This window comes from Micropterus dolomieu, linkage group LG06 (genome assembly GCF_021292245.1).
Source record: "Micropterus dolomieu isolate WLL.071019.BEF.003 ecotype Adirondacks linkage group LG06, ASM2129224v1, whole genome shotgun sequence".
Classification (NCBI taxonomy): domain Eukaryota; kingdom Metazoa; phylum Chordata; class Actinopteri; order Centrarchiformes; family Centrarchidae; genus Micropterus; species Micropterus dolomieu.
In genome coordinates, this window is record NC_060155.1 from 19,281,889 (window position 1) to 19,301,959 (window position 20,071).

The window sequence follows — 20,071 nt, forward strand, 5'->3', positions numbered from 1 at the left end:
AGCACTTTATCCTATACTAATACGTTTTAAATCAACATTTAGAAGTGAAAACAAAATGGACAAAAGAGTACTCAATACTTTGTAGTTCTTCACCTTGCACCACAAGACAGTTTTGGAAAGCGGGCAGGAGAGAATGAAAACAGATTCTTTCAATACTTTTGTTTTAATGCAAAAGAATGTAATTCAAGCCACCTGTGTGCTGAAACTGAAAACCAAACATCTGCACTGCATTCACAGATTAAAGGCTAGGAAAGCTGTCTTATGAGTGGAATAGACAACAACCTCCCCTCAATCACTAAGAACAGTTGCGACAGACCACAAATGAACCTTTAACTCCCAACCAGCTGCTCCAGTGGAGTAGCTCAGTGGTTTTACTGGGCAGCTCCCAGGTGTGAATGTAAACACTGTGGCAGCGTGAGTGTGACACAGGGCGTTGCTGAACATGCATGCACAGTTAGCTTCTCCCAGGAGATTTAAAGTCAAAGAACACTTCTCTGGTTGAGAACAAATTGTATCTTGCACAACCTTTGACAAACTCCATTACCTGAGTTTAGAGGACAAGCCTCCCCCGCCAATTTGTTACTGTCACAGCTAATCTAATATCGCCTTACAGGAACAGCTCTATTTTTTCATTCACTCTGTGGTCCACACCCTTGGGTTGCGAAATGACTCACACATTCTGGACACTGCACCCTATGTGGCTCCAAACTGGCATATTGAAGATAATATGCTCTCCATAGGGTGTTTTTTTTCTTTTCTTGGAAGAACCTTTTGCTCATTCATGTTAGTGCCTCTTCTGGTTATAGAATCAACACCGATTTCTGCCTCTGAACCACATCACACACACACACACACACACACACACACACACACACACACACACACACTGTAACACCTCCTCCGACCACCTACCCAACCTGCACTGCAGTTGCTAACAGCCCCTTCTTCTCCCTCAACCCATTCACCTATCTCTCTCTCTATCTCGCTTGCGTCACTTGCTATGTCAGTGTTGCCATAGAAACTAATGATGCCCTCTCTGCTCTTTGGTGCTGATGCAGACAGTCTGCTGACGTCCTCGCGGCAAATGGGCGGAATCAATGTTCTACAGTTTCCACCACAGGACCAGGCTCAGTGCCTTATATAATGTATGTTGGATGTATACTGTATTTGTCTCTTTTACTCTCTATTGTATTATATTCTATAACACCCTATTATTTTCTATTCTATTCTACTAGCCATTTAAATAGGAGACGCTTTAAAATGGATGTTCTTGGACTGAAGTGCATCAATCATTTATAGACTACTGCATGAATCTAAATTATTTATTTCTTCATTTTAATAAAAATAAAATGGCTGCATGTGTTTAACACAGCTATGTGTTTCATTGTTATGATTAGGCTACTAAAAATATGTGTTCCTATTTTGAAACGAATTGCATGAGGGTAGCTCAAGATCCACCAGCCACACAGCCATTAAAACTATCAAAACACTGTGTTAGTATTTCGGCAGCCACTGATGGACATGTCAGAATGTTAACTTTTCCACATTCCACTTTAAATCACAGAAAACACATGGTTTCCTCATTCTACTGTCACTGTTTCCTTCCCTTTTCCAGTCCATGCTCAATTTCCCCAGAAACACTTTCAGAACACTCTGAGATGTTGTAACACTTCCTTTCAGGTCTCTCTCTCGGTCTGGTGTGAGGGTTGAATATGACCATTGATTCTGGCTGGAATTGGCATGGTTAGTGTTATAAATCTCAAGAAATTGAATTCAGTTTAAACTTGAACACATATAGGCCTAAAACCAAATTATGATTATAGTTTGTCTGACCCTTATCTATTCTATTCTATTCCAGTTTGAGAATAGCAAGGATCCTATGGAGTATCTTTCATGGAATTGTAGGCTACAATATACACTTTGTTAATACTTTTGTGGAATAAATGTTACACTGTCTAAAGCTATTCTATTCTTGAAGTCTTTTAAAACTGCCTCAGGCTGAGTTGAAAGAATATTTTCTCTAAGGCCTGTTCCTCTGTTCTTCCTTTCTGTAGCCTTCGCCTCTTACACCTTCCCCGCCCAGTCTCTGCTCTCTTTTGGCGACCCTGCGTTTTTTTATGCTATGACATCAAACCACAATGCATTGCACTGTTTGTAGTTTACCTAAAGTCTCCATAGCAATAAAGACCGACTCGGCCCCTTATTCAAATTGAACCGGAAACCAACGTCATTTTGGGCCAATCTCCGCGCTCTGGAGTGACATAATGGAATTTTTAGGGCTAGAAAGCGAGCAAGGTCTGGCGCAGCGCATAGCAGTCGTGCCATCGGGAAAAGACAATATCGTCCGCGCGCAGTAGAGAAACATCAGAGCCCTCAGGGATAAGCGCTCAAGTGGTCGACTGATAGAGTGACTGATACACAAGAAGGGAATAAGGAAACGGGATCCCACATAAATAAGGATCAGCTGATTTCCTCATGTTTGGATGTGACTGTTCAGCAATCGTTAATGCGTAACGCTCAACACTCCCTCATGTGAGGGTGTAGAATGGAAACAACCCTCTACCCAGGCACCGTGGTGAATAATCCGAGGGTCTCCAGCATCTACTCCCAGAACACGATGATGAAGAAGGAAATTAATCTGAACCTGGACGACCAGAACTCCGAGCTCAAATCAAACCCGCTCCGAGATACAGATGGACTTCTCAACTCCCCAGACTTGGGACTCTTGAAACTAACCTCCCCGGACCTGGAGCGCCTTATCATCCAGTCTAACGGTCTGGTCACCACCACCAACCCGGCCTCCCATTTCCTCTACCCGAAGTCAGCCAGCGACGAGCAAGAGTTCGCGGAAGGTTTCGTCAAGGCACTGGAGGATCTGCACAAGCAGAACCAGCTGAGCGAGGCGGGGTGCGTCTCCGTGGATAGATTGGAGCTACTCGGATCATCCAATGCAGTCGGGTCCGCCGGGCTTCAGACGTCAGACCTCCCTGTATATACAACATTGAACGGCTATGCGGCCAGTCCGCTCGGAGCCTCCTCCATCAACTACTCCACGGACACCATTCCCTTCCCGCCGCCTCCGTCTCATCTGGCCAGCGCGCAGCAACAGGCGGCTGCTGCAGCCGCTCTGTCACGACTCCAGTCTGCCGGTTTGGTGAAGGACGAGCCTCAGACGGTACCAGACATGCAAAGCTTTGGGGACAGCCCCCCTCTGTCTCCCATTGACATGGACAACCAGGAGCGCATCAAGGCGGAGAGGAAAAAGCTGCGGAACAGGATAGCCGCTTCCAAATGCCGCAAAAGAAAACTAGAGAGGATCTCTCGGTTGGAGGACAAGGTCAAGAGTCTGAAAACGCAGAATACCGAGCTGGCCTCCACAGCCAGCGTCCTCAGGGAGCAAGTGGCCCAGCTGAAGCAGAAGGTGATGAACCATGTCAGCAGCGGATGCCAGCTTTTGCCAAACCAGGTCCAGGCTTACTAGATCCCAGTAATGGTGCTCTTCGTGTTTTTTTACAACTCTAAAAATGCTCTGAGCATACAGGCCTGTATTATGAGGAACATTTTGTAACCTACAATCCTTATCAGAGACTTGATATGAGGCCATTGTAAATGCACACTTCAGATAAGGCCTGGAACTGAGAATCTGCGCTGCACTGCACTGTGTAGAGATGAACAGGCCTCGATGAGGGCTGTGTAGCCTACTGGATGAAACGACCAGTTAACCAGCAGCATAGGCTGCAGCCTCTCATGATTCCTGAAAATCTGGCGGTGTTGTGCAGCAAACACTTATTTTGTTGCCCTAATTTCTGGGAAGCCATGTAGCAAACCGCTATCCAGTGGACTGGTGTAGGATAGCATTTATTTGTGTGTAAGCTGGACAATCTCAACAAAAGTGCAACCAAACACCAGGGTGTCACCAAGTGCTGTCATCCACCGTGTAATATAATGCCTTACTTGTTTACAAGCACTTAGCAATGACAAATATATATTTTATTTACTGAAACATTTCTTATTTTACATAATGGTCTTACGTCTTGTTGTTCCTTTATTTTTCTTGTGCAAAAATGAACACTGCATGTCTTGTTGCTTTTAACCATTGTATTTTTCCTTGTGTTGGCTGCTGTGTAGTTCTCCAGTCGCCACTTCCATGAATGTATGTGTACGTGCTGAGAAACCCTATGTATCCATGTGTAATGGACTTTAAAGTCTCTACCTGACATTTATTAAATTCACTACATTACTAAAGCTCATGTGTTTTGATTCTAAGAGGGGAGGCTCTGCTTGCTTTAGCGTTAGAATGAACATTTGCAAGAACAGGCTAATATATAAATTCTTGCCCTAACATTTATCTTCTCTGATACAGTTGACACTGTGGGTGTTGTATTAAGTGCAGTAGAGAAGCAAAACCAAACCATAGATGGTCAAACAACTCTGAGGGTAGAAAACAAGACATTATTGCAGCATTATGCCCTCTGCTGGGTAGAGTAAAACCTACTCCAAACCTTTCTGAAATATCACATGTACACTTCTTGTAAATCACTGACCTTTGAGAATAATTGAACCAACACAAAACTCCAGCTTTTAGAATTTGTTTATTTATTCCTCATTATAGCAAATCTGGCATTACAGAATTACAGCACAATTCACACAACTAATACCTGACGGGCAGAAAACTCCTATTTACAAGGGTCATTTATGACAGGGAAGAGGATGAGAGCTGAACAGGATTGATACGTGTTCCTAAGTCACCTGCAAGTTTACAGCTGTAGCAAAACACAATAAATAAAAGTAACAAAAATCAACAAGCATGTCAAAAGTGAACAAATGCAGTAACAATTACTACTTTAATGAAGTGTTCAGAGTATTCAGTTTCCTTCCAAAACATTTTCCCTTTTTGAAGCTACTGCACAGAGTAGGAAAACACTATCAGACTAGCTTGTTAGTGCAAGTCTAACAAATGCAGACACAAACAAGGGCTCTTTTTGGCTCTAAATGTAGGATCGCGATCTCTTTGGAAAGATCAATTAAGATTCCCTTTATACAAACTATACATACTATATTAGGGTGCTATACTATACTTGTACAGTATGTGAGCTAGAAACCTTCACCAGGGTTGTATGTTGCTGATATTTGGATATGGAGATAAATAATTGCTATTGCGCTGTGAGAACAGTCTGCTTTTAGACTACTAAGTCTTAAATGTTACATAACTGATATCAAAAGACAAACAAACTTCCCACAGTTGACATGATAAGAGACTCTCACACTGGAATGTTTAACTTTCCTCTTGAGGAAGCATCTTAAGCTTTATATTCACTGTAAACACAAATATATTTTCATTTAAAAGCTGGGACAGTTTAAGCCATTGGATACTACTGAACATCTCAAAATGTAGAGTGCAGATTGTGATGCATAATCTACAGGAAGAACATGATCTCAAAAATAAATAAAGTTATAAGTAATACAAAATAAATAAGTTACATTTTGAAAATATTTTAGCATGCCTCAGCTTATCTGTGAATGCATGACATACAGAAGGTTTTGTACTGTACATGAGCAGACAACCTCCCTAACCTTAGCATCAGAGAGAGAGAAATAAAACTCAGTATTCACATGCTTAAAAACATCCAGTTCCTCCCAAAAGTAAAGATGAAAATATAATCTACATAGGCGACATAAGAGACTTATCTGGTAGTTGATAAAGATGGCAGGTCTCTGGTATACCAGTGCTCACACTGAATCACATGCCTTTCTAGTGAGTGCATGTTGCACATTGTACGCAGTACACAGTGAAAGAAAGTTAATACAATGAGAAGGGGCCATGGGCTTCACAAGTGAAACCTTGAGCTGCATTTGCTACCTCCAAGTACTGAAACTGTAGGACAGACGGGGTTTAAATTCAGCTCATAAAAATAAAAAACCATCCAGCAACCAGAATCGGTTAAAAACCATCAACCACATGCACTTCTCACTTAAGCCCAGGTTGGAATCCAAAATTATATATATATAATTTTTTTATAAAATGCATATATTTAACTTTTAAACATTTATACACTCTTCCCCATGAGGTGAATGATATCCCATATTCTTTTATTCTGTCATATGTCTTAAAAATACAAAACAGTAAAAAACAAAACAAAAACAACACTAAGAATTTAAAATCAAGCAACCTCCAGAGGTGATGCAGCTCCTGACATATAAACAGACATACAAAAATTTAAAATCTGGGAAAGGGCCAACAATGTATATAAATAATAATAATTATGAGAACTGACTAGCAAACTGATGTGCATGACCTTTGCTATTCTTATGTTCATTCCTAAAATTAAAAGAAAAACAACTTTTAAATGGACGTCAAACTAAACTTAAGGACCGTAATTATCTGTAGAAACTCAATCACAACACTGGGAAGGACTGGTGATTTCACATGCTCAAAACCACACCCAACCAAGTCAAAGACATAAAAAAACCCAAAAAAAAACAAAAACAAAAAAAAAAAAAAAAAAAAAACCCCCCCCAGCAACTCTATCCACAGCAACAAACATATTTTCAACGGGACTAAAAGTTAAACAATTTTAAATCATTTGCATCCACTTAGCTTTGGGTTGTTAATGCTGAGTGTGAGTTGGATTCCTCCAACATTCCTCCTTCACAGCTGCCTGATATCAGACTGAGCTGTCAACTTGTTACGCTCCATTTCAAGCTTCAATCAATCAAATTAGAACAGCCTCTATCTTCTCTATAGCAGTCACCATTCTTGTTATTACTATTACCCTGTTATGTACTGATTGGCTAATCATTATTCCCCCAGCGACACTCATTGGATCGATAGCTTTTTAACTGAGAAATCGCTGTCGCATGTCCTGATGCCAGACCAGAATCAGGCAACCTACAAGGCCTTTTAGAGTAAAACCCATTGGAGTCTTAGCCTTGACTGGCCTAACTGGTCATAGAAGAGAAAAGTAGTGTGTGTTCGTGTGCAAGTGAGAAAGAAAGACAACTTGGGATTGTACCCCTTCACCCCTCTAATTTAGCACTATCACATAATCTCTGTATTACTGAAATGAACAAACACTTTAAGATGCTTTTTCAGAAAATGACAAATCTTTGGGGAGAACCGGTCACGTGGGCGGAGCTCTTTATGTAGATAGAGGGTTTGAGAATCTAAGCAGCCAGGTTGTGTGCCTCTGTATGACAGTGTTTGTGTGTAATACTCTTGTGTATGTGCGTAGAAAAAGAAAGAGAGAGACTAACTGAAAATACAGCATGTGTGGATTTTAGGACAGTGTGTGCATGTGTGCATGTGTGTGTGGGGGGGGGGGGGGTCATGTTTAGCATGCACAATCCTGATGGGACCTCTGAGGCTGCTCGTTGAGCTGTGGCCCCTGTTTAGCTCCAGTGACGGTCGGGTCATTGTTGTCCAGACTCTCCGTCATCCTCTCGCAGATGATGTCCACCAGCCGCTCGAAGGTCTGCTTCACGTTAATGTTATCTTTAGCACTCGCTTCAAAGTATTCAAAACCTGTCAGGAGGGGCAGCAAAGGCAGAGAGGATATGGGTACGCTTATTGTTCCAATATGAAGCTTATCCAGTTAATCCACCTCATTAATCTTCCCATCATATTTGTGTAAGTATTTCTAAATGAAATCTATTCATAAGTCTTAAAAACAACTCAGTTTAACTTTTCAGATCATACTCAAACCTCTTTCATAAATGGATTGAAATTAAGTCTAATTACAGTCAAATTGCAAATGATGCTATGACTCAGTCTGACCACTCAGATCACTCCCCAAACATGTTTCAACAGGAAGAGCAGAAAAATAACACCTAGCTTTTTTAACACTAACATGATACTAGTTCGGACTCGTGTTAGTGTGGCTCATTGGCATAGCTGCCTTTGATTTATAGTCAGCCTGAATTGTTGTAACATCAGTTTCAAACGCAGTGAAAATGATCTAATGTGCCAAGCTAAAAAGTCTAATGATGACATATAGTAGGTGAACTACAGAAGAGGACTTTGAAAGAGATGAACACAGTTGAATCAATATCTGACCATCTGAACAAACTTTATGAATAATAGTTCATGATTTTAAACAGCATACTTTTCACTAATGCTCCCAGGAGAGGGAGATAAACCAATAGCTGAAAAACACCAGATATCACACTAGTTGACTTACCCAGCTGTTCTGACAGCTGCCGGCCCCTCTCTGCAGCCACCACTCGTTCATCCTCCATATCACACTTGTTCCCCACCAAGAGGACCTGGGCGTTGTCCCATGAGTATGTCTTGATCTGGGTAGACCTGTTAGCACAGTACAGGGTGTTGAGCTGTATTGACTGATTGAATCTCACCAGCATCTTGTTTAAGATGTTAATGTTATCTTTAGCACCATTGTTAAAAATTAATTTATACCTGTATTCGCCAGCAGGTAAAATTTCCAGTCATTTTCGGGCTATTGTGTTTAGATAAACATAATTTTTTTGCTATTGCCAACACCTTTTGTCTACAACAAAATAGGCATTAGACTTGCTCAATGCAGTGAGTGGAGATTTCAGGACTGAGCGATGTGTTGATTCTGCATCTGATGGGTCATCCTCTGACAGCCATCCATTTGCAAGAGCTAAAAATGCATAAACACTGCCATGTGCATTAATTTTCATTAGCCAATACAGCAATGCTGTACAGGTTGATAACTTTTGGTTGCATGATCATTAAAACAAATTCTGCAGTAGATATCCTCTCTTTTTTCAAACCACTAGTAATTAATGCGATAGATAATGGGCCTATGTTTATCAAATGTAGGCTATTAACATTTATGAACCAGTCTATAGTCTTTCCCTCTGACACAGGTGTGTTTTGCTCTCTCATGTGTTTTTTGATCTGTGGAGCATTTGTTTTTAGTTTATTGTTCAGCAGAAGTGATCATTAGAATTCTTTTGCTACTTAACACCTCAGATTCTACATTATTATTATTAATAAATAGGCCTATAAAACGCAATAGTCAATAAAGTGTATGCTGCATTTAAATTCAAGACTGTGTTTAGAATATAACTACAACGGCACTGAGTGGATGTCATCAAAAGAGCCATTGTGCCGTTGACGTGCCCTTCACAATGCAGAGCGCCACGGTGGTCCAGTGGACAGTACTGTGGCCTCACAGCAAGAAGGTTGTGGCTTAAGACCCCGGTTGTCCCAGCCTTTCTGTGTGGAGTTTTCATGTTCTCCCCGTGTCTGTGTGGGTTTCCTCCGGGTGCTTCGGTTTCCCCCACCATCAAAAACATGTTCGGTTTCTTCGGACAGTGCATTGACCAGACACTGACACAAAATCTGGAGTTGGTCCCCGTTCGCTGCACAGCGGCTGCCCACTGCTCTTGAGGGATGGGTTAAATGCAGAGATGCATGTATGTGACAATAAAGTATCTTATTCTTCTTCTAAGAGCGCAGGAGAATGACCTGCATGGTGGAGACGCAGTGCAAACACAATAAAACGTTCTACAAATGCCTCAAGTACGGAGATGCTGTTTGTGGGAAATGCACAGAGAAGGTGCTGAATGTTTACGCAGTGTGTTTGAGCAACATGAAGTCTAGTGTTAAAGCCTCCCACCAGAGGAGGTGGCACACAGTACTCCATCAGAACTGACAGCTCTCATTCCAACTGGTTATAATGTGACATTCAAATGACAAATTTCATTTCAAGATAGGGAAAAATGGCAAAGCCACTTGTAACAGCTTCTAAACAGAAAATAGCGTAAACAAGTGACCAGACATGTTTGTAACAAGTCAATTTTTATAATTATCTAAATTTGGATACGAAAACAAAGTGAACGTTAATGAAATTAATAATGAAATTAAAAATATAAACCATCTGATTCAAACATCTCTTGCTCAGTTACTTTCTGATTCAAGTTTGATACTTCCAGAAGTGTAAAAACATGCTATTTAACAAAGCAAAATGACAATTTTAGACATTATACTTTCATTTGTCAGTACACTTGTTTCACAAGTGCTTGATAACTAGAACTTGTTTGAAACCTGTCTGATTCTCCTGAGCACTCGTGTGGTTGCCCTGTCCACAACGTCTCTAGTCCCACCATTGTGGTCACAAACAGCAAAGTTGAACAACATTAAAGATATCAGATTAAAGGTTGTTGAGTTACCACCATTGAATACACAGACATGCATAGTCAGGCATCCCTCACCAGTCTTGAACGGCGTTGAAGGAGTCCTCGTTGGTGATGTCATACATAAGGATGAAGCCCATGGCTCCCCTGTAGTAAGCTGTGGTGATTGTCCTGTAGCGCTCCTGGCCAGCAGTGTCCTAAACAAACACACACGAACACCATGGTTTTAAATGGGGAATTATTCTTGAGTATTTGTCATCATCAAAGCAGGATAGATGAAAACATACTAGAAAAAAAAAACAACAAAAAAAAAAAACACACACAACACACACCTGCACACTCACGGTTGCATGGACATGACAAAGTTTCCATCTTCCTCAGGTTGTGGTGTAAACATTCTCACGTATATATAGGGTTAAATGAGCATTGGGAACGATGGATATTTTCTTGTCTTGCAGATCATTGTCACCAAGCACCTGTGCATAAGCCTCCTGATGATTGCCGAGGTTTAACATTCAGCCAAACTCCCATGAGCATTAGGTATTCCTCTGGTGTCGCATGTAATAAGCAGTTGGTCCCAGGGTCAGGCCTTATGGCTCATGTTAAGTATACTTCAAGGGTACTGCCATTGCACAGCAGATTAAGTGATTCTGGTGACCATTTCAACAGCTGGTAATCATTAGAGATACACGATAACACAGACCGCTTTAGTTCAGCTGTGTTTGACTGCAGACTGGACAAACATTTGAAGACGTCCCTTTAGACTATGTGATACTGGAGTGGACATTTTCTGACATTTTATAGACTAAACCATTATTTGAGAAAATAACCAGCAGATTACTTGATAATGAAAATAATCTTTTAGTCGCAGCCTTAAATACTGTTTCAGTGATGTCACTGTTGTTGAAACCTGCATTTGTATTTCAGTATATTGATCACTGAGATGAACAAAGACTGTTTGAATCCTGTGAAAACACTTCTGCCACAAAACAGTTCTACCATTATTACCACGTCTATTTTACGCTGAGTGTGCACTGCACCGCTGTATTATGGAGAGAAATATACACATCAGACTGGAGACAACACTGATTGCGAAATCTGTTATGTGTTAAGTGTGTGCCATTTGCTTTTCTACCTGTTACACCCTTACTTCTTCTGTGGTATCGGACTCTAGATAACACAGCGCTGCCAGATGCAGAACACTGATTAAACAAAAGGCCGCACTAAGCAAAGCAAGATGAGTTTTCAATTCCTTTTCAAAACTTTTAAAGGAGTTCAGAAAAAAATCCTGGGGTTGATCGTGATTCACTGTCTCCCCAAAACTATTTCTCATGTTTGTTTTTTTTTTCCCTTGTGACCCTCATCCAACCCTCAACCTGCTCTGGGAACCACTAGACAATCTGTACCTGACAGACTCAGCACATGTGCATGCAAGTAAGTGTTCGCTTCCTCACCCAGATCTGCAGCTTTATCCTCTTGTCGTTCCTGTAGATGGTCTTGACCTTGAAGTCGATGCCCACTGTGCTGACAAAGGCTGGTGTGAATGAGTCGTCTGCATAGCGGAAAAGGAAGGAAGTCTTTCCTACGCTGCTGTTACCAATGATGAGGATTTTAAACATATAATCAAAGTTCTGGTCCGAGGACTCCTTCTGGCCGTATGTGGCATTTGCAGACGCCATCTAGGAAAGGATTGAGATTGCATATTAAATCAGTCAGAAGAATCAGTCTGTTCTTATCTATGGGGGCTGGACCAAATAATAGAAACCCCTCACAATATAAACCGATACAACTCCACCACAAACAGTGTTGAATCAAAGCCTCTCTGACAGTGTCTGCAAAAACTAAACGTTATATAAATGTACAAAGGAAGAGCTGTTGTATTTGTTTCCATCAGATTGTGCAGGCACTGTTTTCATGACATTGTGTCGAGCCCTCTCCCACTGGCATACATTTGGTGCAGATAACTGGTAAAAATGAAAAAGAAACATGTAAAATCCTGCTTCTTTACCCGTTTCATAAAATATCACTTTTCAGGTTTAGAATATATAACAGATAACACACCATTTGTCAATTAGTTTTTATTCATACTGAATTTGTTTCAATTGGTCTGTAGATACTAAACCATTTATTAGATCAATACATTTACAAACCACATTGTAAGCACACTCAAGAAACACACTTGAGAAGGGAAACTGCTGACACAGAGATAAGCAAGATCAAACCTCTGATATCACCTAGATACATCCTCTGAAGCTACTTTTAGACTGACACAACAAATTTAGGTGTCCCTTGCCTGAGCTATAAACAATACTATATTCAACACCTTCAAACCACAGAGATATTAAACACATGCAGACAAAATAACAGAAAGTCCTTAAATTATTAAAATAAAATATTTCAACAATTCTGTGGATGGTTAAAAGATGTAAAACAAGCCAGGTGAAACTAATGAATGGAGTCTCACGTAATGAATAGCATTTTCACACTTTCTTCAAGACAGAGAGCATGTATGAAGAGCGCCTGGCAGCTGTCAAATATCTCATTTACTGGACTGACCATTTCTGGGTGGTTTGCTCTTCTCCTAACAACAGACCATTGTGTAGCCCATCTGAATAGGATCCAAGAGACTAATGCACAGAAAACTGAGATATAGGTCATTCTTCAGACAGACAGGACTAAAATCAATCTGTATTTATACTCCATTTTAAAACAGCCTTGTGTATACAATATAAACACGTGAGGGGTTTAAGTAATGTTAATGTAGTCTTCTGCATGGGGCCAGGTTACACTACACATGGTTCCCAAACAGTCTCATAACTTTACAAGGTAACGTTAATAAAATCACGCAGACGTTTCGCCAAGAGGCTATGTAAATACAACCAGCCAATACCCTCACACAGCCTTGAGTGTTTCCACTTCATGTCAATAATACTGTTCAGGCAAGGCACACACACCTCAGCCCCACGAAAGATAAGAGGACGGAAGTATCGGGGCTTAGCAGGCTAAGCATCAGCTAAACTGCCTGTCTTTTCCCATCCAGGAGGGCAGGGCACCTCTGTGAAAGGCTAACGTTACGCTGGCCAGCCAGTTATGAATGACCATATGGCTGACCAGAATTTGCCTTGTAGTAAACTCCAAACTGTCAACGCCTGTAACGCCCTCTGGCTTTTTCTGAACATAATACGCTCCCAATTTAAACAGCACAAACCAGCCATCCACTATCCACAGCAGAGCTTATCTGGCGTTAGCTTGCTAGTGAGAATATGTAACGTTAACAGTTAGATGCCTGAAATGGTCAGTCTGGTCCACGTTAGCTGGAGAAAAATCTATAATTACAAGTGTTTTGTTATGCATTATGTTTGTTATGCTACTTACCACCTAAAATAAAGATCAAATGATTGTAAAAGATATGGTGTAAATACAGTTTCAATTCAGTTTTTAGCCATTGAAAATGCGTACAATTAGGCTAGCATCGCTACCTTTAACGCTAACACAGCAGACCGTTACCAGTATTAAGTGGTGGCAGCAGCTAGCTAAGCATCCCAGCTATGTCAAATGAAGGTTACTCTTCCTTATTTACGACTAAATTTACAGTCTAAATCCAGGATATGACAAGCGACAAATAAAACGCATGCTATCCGCTGCAACTGTTAGACTTAATACGGTCCCGCTATAACAAATAAGCGCAGGGTTTACCATGAAATGTGTTTTGTCCTCAGCTTCGCAGCAGCGCCTAGCCCAATGCCCAGCTTCGCACCTGCAGTTGCTCGTGCGCCTCTTGACCGACAGCCCCGGCGTAAGAAGAGTGTAAGGATGATTGGCAGGAAGGCTGACGAATCAGAGAAGAGGGTCCGCTCATTCGCACGAAGCCCCGCCCCCACCCATTGTATAAATTACTTTTAATTTAGAATCACTGGTAGGAATAAATAGTAAATGTAGTAGTGGTAAATGTTGCAATACCACAAAGGGATAAAAATAATCAATTACAAGTAAGTCCCACATTGAGAATGTTTAATTATGAAGAACTGTCTTCATAACTGTCTAACACTTTTCATTACATTACAGCAACGGTGTATGTCTTACAGTGGGAATCGAACCAAGGTCTCCCCCACCAAAGGCAAGCATCTTATCTATGCACCATCACCACCCACTTTTCAAAGTGTTATATTATGTGTAGTATCCAATACCTATGCATTTGACTCATAACAGTTCAAAATAGCACTGTAGCAGCAAGACAGAGGGTCAGTGACCTTCTACGGGAGAGCAGTGATTGGTAGTTATGTAGGGACTGAACCCTTCTATAGAATTTGACCTCTAACCCCTTGTTTTGTTACCTCAAGATAGTACTGTACCCTTCTGTGGGTTTGACCTCTATGGTACCTAACAGATACCTAAACATATCCTATATAAGCTATGTTTGATGTACAGAGAGACAGAGTGGTCATCGGGCTGGGTCACTCTCCAAGCTACTGCAGAGCTTGTAATTGATGCTGAACTCTTTGATTTAATAAACTTTTATGATCAAGAACAGTGTCAAGCGGGGTTTCCTCTCAACACATCATCGCAGCATTATTGTTCGGACACCACATATGTTTTTGGATTATTATTATTATTATTATTATTATTATTAGGCTATTACAGATACATAAACATGTTAGCAGAATTTTAATGTTGTAGTTGGTCAAAGTGTAGATAATTGAAACTTTTTAAAATTCTTTGGGTAAATCAATCTATAACAGTGCTTTATATGTATATATGTTTTATAAAATCATTATGCGTTTTGTATGAACATTTTTAATCCGCAAAACACCCAATAACTACAGCTGTCAAATAAATGTAGTGGAGTAAAAAGTACAAGATTTCCTTCAATATCGTAGTGCAGTAGATGTAGGAAGTAGCATAAAATAGAAATACTAGTAAAATGCAAGTAACTCAAAACCGTACAGTACCTAAAACACCACCGCTCACTGAACAGATCTCTGGCTCACTGCCACAAACAACTGTCTCCACCTGCTGGCATGTAAAGCCGTCTGCTCCCAGCGCTGTGCCAAAGACTTCTATTCCTGTCATCATCACGCATAGACCAGTAAACCGAAATGTGCACATCCCACACAGAAATATTAGTAATCTCTTAAGGATTAGGACAACTGCACCAACTCCAGCACCCAGAACAAACTCATTTAAAATGGCTCTCTTCAATGTGAGATCACTTTCAAGTAAGACTTTTATCTTTAATGATTTTATCTTGTCTGCAAATCTAGATTTTATGTTTTTAACTGAATCCTGGTTGCAGATGAATGACTATAGCCAGCTAGCTGAACTGTGTCCGCCTAAATATGATTGTTTTAGTCAACCGAGGGTCAGTGGTCGTGGTGGTGGGCTAGTGAGCGTGTATAGGAAAAATTTAAAATGTCATCAAGTACGCTGTGATGAATTTAACTCCTTTGAAGTTCTCACTCTTAAAGTTGGAGGGCTGCAACCTATCATATTTGTTATAATTTATCGCCCCCCAAAACCGCCTGGAGGATTTTTATCAGAACTTCCTGAATTTTTATCTACTCTGATTTTAAATTATGACAGAATTGTTCTTCGTGTCGATTTTAATATTCATGTTGATGACCCCAACAATGTTAATGCAACTAACTTTTTAAATATGGCCACTTCTTTTAACTTCAAACAACATGTCAAAGGGGATACACATAACCGTGGTCATACACTGGACTTGGTTTTTACCCTGGGTGTCAGCATTTCCTCTGTGGAATTGGTGGACATGACCATATCTGACCACAGATGTATTGTTTTTAGCTGCGATTCGCCTGTTACTCATGCCGCCTCACCAAGCGCCGTGTGTTCTCGCATCTTTAATGAACAAAGTGTTTCAAAGTTTTGCGCATTCTTTCAGAGCCAAAGCCAACACCTGTCTGATTCCAACACCAACAATCTGGTCGATCACTTCAATCATATCTGCTTGTCGTCACTAAATATTACTGCTCCTCTAAAGGTTAGGCCTACGTCTAAAGCTAGTAAGCAACCCTGGATAAATGACAGCATTCGCAGCCTAAAAAGGGAATGCAGGAAAGCGCAGATGGAAAAAATCCAGTCTCCAAGTCCATTACCTCAGTCTGAAGGATTTATTAATTAACTACAATAACATGGTTAAGGATGCGAGAACACACTATTTTTCTGAACTCATTACTACACATAAACACAATCCCAGGTTTCTGTTTAAGACTGTGGATCGGCTGGTAAACCCAACCCCTCCTTGTGCCTCAGCTGGAAGTAATGATGACTGTGAATTGTTTTTATCTTATTTTACCAATAAGGTGGTGTCAATCAGAGCCTCTATTACCCCACGCGGCCTCTTACTCAGAGGTTCCTCACCAGCAACAAGAGAGTTTTAACCAGTTTTATCCCATCGACTTGTCTGAGCTTTTAAAAACAGTATCACAAATGAGAGTGTCCTCCAGCCCACTTGATGTAATACCTACAAAGTTTTTACTGAAAATAATAGATTCTGTTGGGCCCCATTTGATCTCTGTTTTTAACAGCTCCCTATCTACTGGTTGTGTCCCTGAGAATTTTAAAACAGCTTGCGTGACCCCACTTTTAAAGAAACCTTGTTTCCCTCCATCAAAATTTTAGACCAATTTCAAAACTGCCTTTTATTGAAAAGATTCTAGAAAGAATTGTGTCCAAACAGCTGCTCACTGTATCGTGTCTGTAAACAACAATGTCTATTTGTTCTGTCTAGTTAAATATGGTGTGCCTCAGGGGTCGGTCTTAGGACCCATTTTGTTTTCCTTGTATCTGATTCCCCTTCGACATATTATCCACAAACATGGTATTTCTTTTCATATTTATGCTGATGACACACAAATGTACTTGCTCGTCAGATCCACAGACCCTGGATTGCTGAGTTCACTTAACAACTGCCTTTGTGAAGTTAAAAAATGGATGTCAAATAGTTCCTCCAGCTGAACTCAGACAAAACAGAAATCCTGGTCATTGGGTCCCAGCAGATGGCAAAACAAATACTGCCATCTGCTGGTTCCCTAGTAAATCACATTAAGCCTGTTGCAAAGAACCTTGGTGTCTGTTTTGATAGTAATTTAAATTTTGAGCAGCACACCACAAAGCTTATTCAATCATGTTTTTATCAACTTAGAAATATAGCAAAAATTCGATCTATGTTAACTTTTAAGGACACCGAGACCATTTTACACGCCTTCATCTCATCATGCCTGGATTTTTGCAACAGCCTTTTCACTTGTTTAACCCAAAAATCTACTGATCGACTCCAGACTGTTCAGAACTCAGCTGCCAGGATTTTAACCAGAACAAAGAAATATGACCACATTACTCCTATTTTAGCTTCATTACACTGGCTCCCAGTATGTTTTAGAATTGACTTTAAACTTTTTATTGATCATTTTTAAAGCTCTTCATGGCCTCTCGCCTTGTTATATTTCTGACCTTTTAGTCCCATACGAACCAGCACGTACCTTGAGATCCTCGGGCAGAGGTCTGTTGTCTGTTCCAGAGTCTCGACTGAAAACTGTAGGGGACAGAGCGTTTTCTGTCAGGGCCCCGAGGCTCTGGAACAGCCTGCCCGAAGAAATCAGGTCGGCTGAGTCAGTGAACTCTTTTAAGTCCCTTCTTAAAACACACTTTTATAGGAGAGTCTTTCCCGATCTTATTTAACTGTATTTTATCCCTTTTATTTTATTCTATTTTACTTATTTTATATTTATCTTAAATGCGTATTTTAGTCTTTTCAATGTTTTCTTGCTTTTATCTTGTATTGTTTCTGTATTATTGTTTTTTGGGTAAGCAGTTTGTAACTTGTTTTTGAAAAGTGCTCTACAAATAAAAAGATTGTATGAGAGGAAACGTTCAACAGAACAAGATATGTCAAACTGTTTTGTCATCAAATGCATGAAGTGAATATAAACTCTCCTCTTTCATAATAACAGATTGTGAAATTTATGTGTCCTGACAGACTTTCTGACTGTGGACTCTCAGAGACTCACTGTGAAGTTTTGGCCTCAGCTCTGAAGTCCAATCCCTCCCATCTGAGAGAGCTGGACCTGAGTAAGAACAAACTGCAGGATTCAGGAGTGGAGCTGCTGTCTACTGGACTGGAGAGTCCAAACTGTAGACTGGAGACTCTGAGGTCAGTTCACTGACTTTAAGGAAAAGTAGAGAAATGAAAAGTTTGACAGGACAGTTTTTCAGCTTTCACAGACTCACATTGTCATCTATCAGTCAGCGATGGTGATGTCAGTACTGATGAGGCTGTAGAGTGTGTGAGAGATGTGAATGAAGTCAGAGGAGATCTGAAGCAGATAACAACAGGCTGTAGACCAATTGAGCAAAGAGAAAGAGACAGGAAAGATAAAGAAAATTATGAGTGTAAAGCTCACTGAAGGTGAAATTAGGAAGTGTGATGATCTTCATGTTATTAGAAGCTCATGCTGCTGGTACAGAGACAACCCACACAGAAGCTGTAACGTGGTGTGCATTAAACCAGAGCTGAAAGTAATAAACAACAGCCTAACAGGTCACAACAAAGCAGGATTCAAGGTCTGTGTGAGGCTCAAACTCACAGTTCCTTTGGTTCTGCTTATTAGAATCTGTAAACAGGTACTTATTGAATTTATTGAAAGTCACAGAAATGATTATGAAAACAACATCAAATAAGTTATTTCCAGGATTCCAAGATGAAACCACAGACCTTTAGACTGCAATAAAAAACAAATAGTCTGCACCAGAAAGATGTCTGTCTTAAAGGACAGACTTATATTTTTACACATATGTCTCAATACTATTGTATTGTTCACGTGTACATTTAAAGAGTTTTTGGTGTCTTTAGTCATTCCTTCTGTCCATACTGTTGTGAAGCAATCCCCTTATAACCTGACTCCAATGTCACAAGATGGATGACAAATTCCACTTCTGCTTCAGCAGTTTACAGTTATCAAGTCAGTATTTAGTGTCTGTCAGTCTTTCCTTAATAAGCTGCAGTGGAGGATAGTAACTCAAAGGCAGAGTTCTGATGAGTCTGAAGCTTCATAGTAGTTTCAGATAAACTTATGAAGTAATTTTGTAGTTGTTTTAGGAAGGGACCACTTCACACTCAGTATCTACAGGAGGAATGATTACTGCCACTAGAAACTCTTTAATGTACATATGGCTGTTTTTTTAAAGAGGTGGTATTATTCTCATTTTCAGATTCAAAATCTTATTTAGGGGTTGGTTTCATTTTCAAAAAACACCATATTTTTCTCATACTGCACATCAGTGAGCTCCTTTTTTCACACTATGTGTTGTATGCTTCGCTCTTGAGCTACAGAGTGATGCATCTTTCTTGTACAAAATCTTTGTTGGAAGTTGCACACGCGCAGTTCCCAGGTAAGAACTACCAGCCAGAAGCAGAGAAGGGCGGGTCGTAAGAAACAAGGTAGTGTGATCCAAATCAAAGCCGCTTCAGACTGCGACTGTAACCTAGCAGATGGTATAAGTCACTTCATATGCATGGAAATGCTCTTGAAAAGTTACTGTAAATAAAGGTGAAGTGAGAAGCAACAATTTCCCATGTATTATCACAACTGACTCAATCTGGTAAAAAAAAGAGGCATTTCGGATTCAACTTTGCCACAAATAACCAGATGTGGGCGGTAAACAAACCCATTGTGTTTAGCCCAATTCACTTTCATAATTTGAAAACTACTGGGCAGTTGAATTGACATTGCAATTCCAGAACCTTCTTTTACCATTTCTAAAGACACCATTTTTCCTGGACCAATGTCTAACCGACTAAAAGTTATTGAAGATCGCCAAGTGTATGCCATATGATTCTGGTGTTTTTTGGCCAGTGTTTTGGTGATATTTTTGAAATGATTTGAGTTGTTTCTAGAAAAAATTATGCTTACCTTCATAGCGCATGAAC

The 20,071-nt window shown here is 40.3% G+C and overlaps 2 protein-coding genes across 2 annotated transcripts; one reads left to right on the forward strand and one right to left on the reverse strand.

Moving 5' to 3' along the window:
• The first annotated feature begins 2,297 nt into the window (after positions 1-2,297).
• LOC123973007 (transcription factor jun-D-like) lies at positions 2,298-4,245 on the forward strand. Its single transcript, XM_046052835.1, has one exon. It carries the CDS (start codon positions 2,546-2,548, stop codon positions 3,479-3,481), a length of 936 nt encoding a protein of 311 aa, XP_045908791.1. The 5' UTR covers positions 2,298-2,545; the 3' UTR covers positions 3,482-4,245.
• Positions 4,246-4,573: 328 nt separating this feature from the next.
• On the reverse strand, positions 4,574-13,894 carry rab3aa (RAB3A, member RAS oncogene family, a). Its single transcript, XM_046052589.1, has 5 exons — positions 13,819-13,894; positions 11,577-11,801; positions 10,201-10,319; positions 8,178-8,302; positions 4,574-7,522 (listed from the first exon to the last, which is right to left on the reverse strand). Exons 1-5 carry the CDS (start codon positions 13,819-13,821, stop codon positions 7,332-7,334), a joined length of 663 nt encoding a protein of 220 aa, XP_045908545.1. The 5' UTR covers positions 13,822-13,894; the 3' UTR covers positions 4,574-7,331.
• Positions 13,895-20,071: the final 6,177 nt, after the last annotated feature.

Excerpts from the sequence above, each read along its gene's own strand:
- rab3aa (XM_046052589.1), bottom strand. Across the intron at positions 8,303-10,200 it reads TTCAACGCCGTTCAAGACTG|GTCTACCCAGATCAAGACAT; the intron begins GTGAGGGATGCC and ends CTGTGCTAACAG. Across the intron at positions 7,523-8,177 it reads GCAGCTGTCAGAACAGCTGG|GTTTTGAATACTTTGAAGCG; the intron begins GTAAGTCAACTA and ends CCCTCCTGACAG.
- LOC123973007 (XM_046052835.1), top strand. The coding sequence starts at position 2,546 with ATGGAAACAACCCTCTACCCAGGCACCGTGGTGAATAATCCGAGGGTC.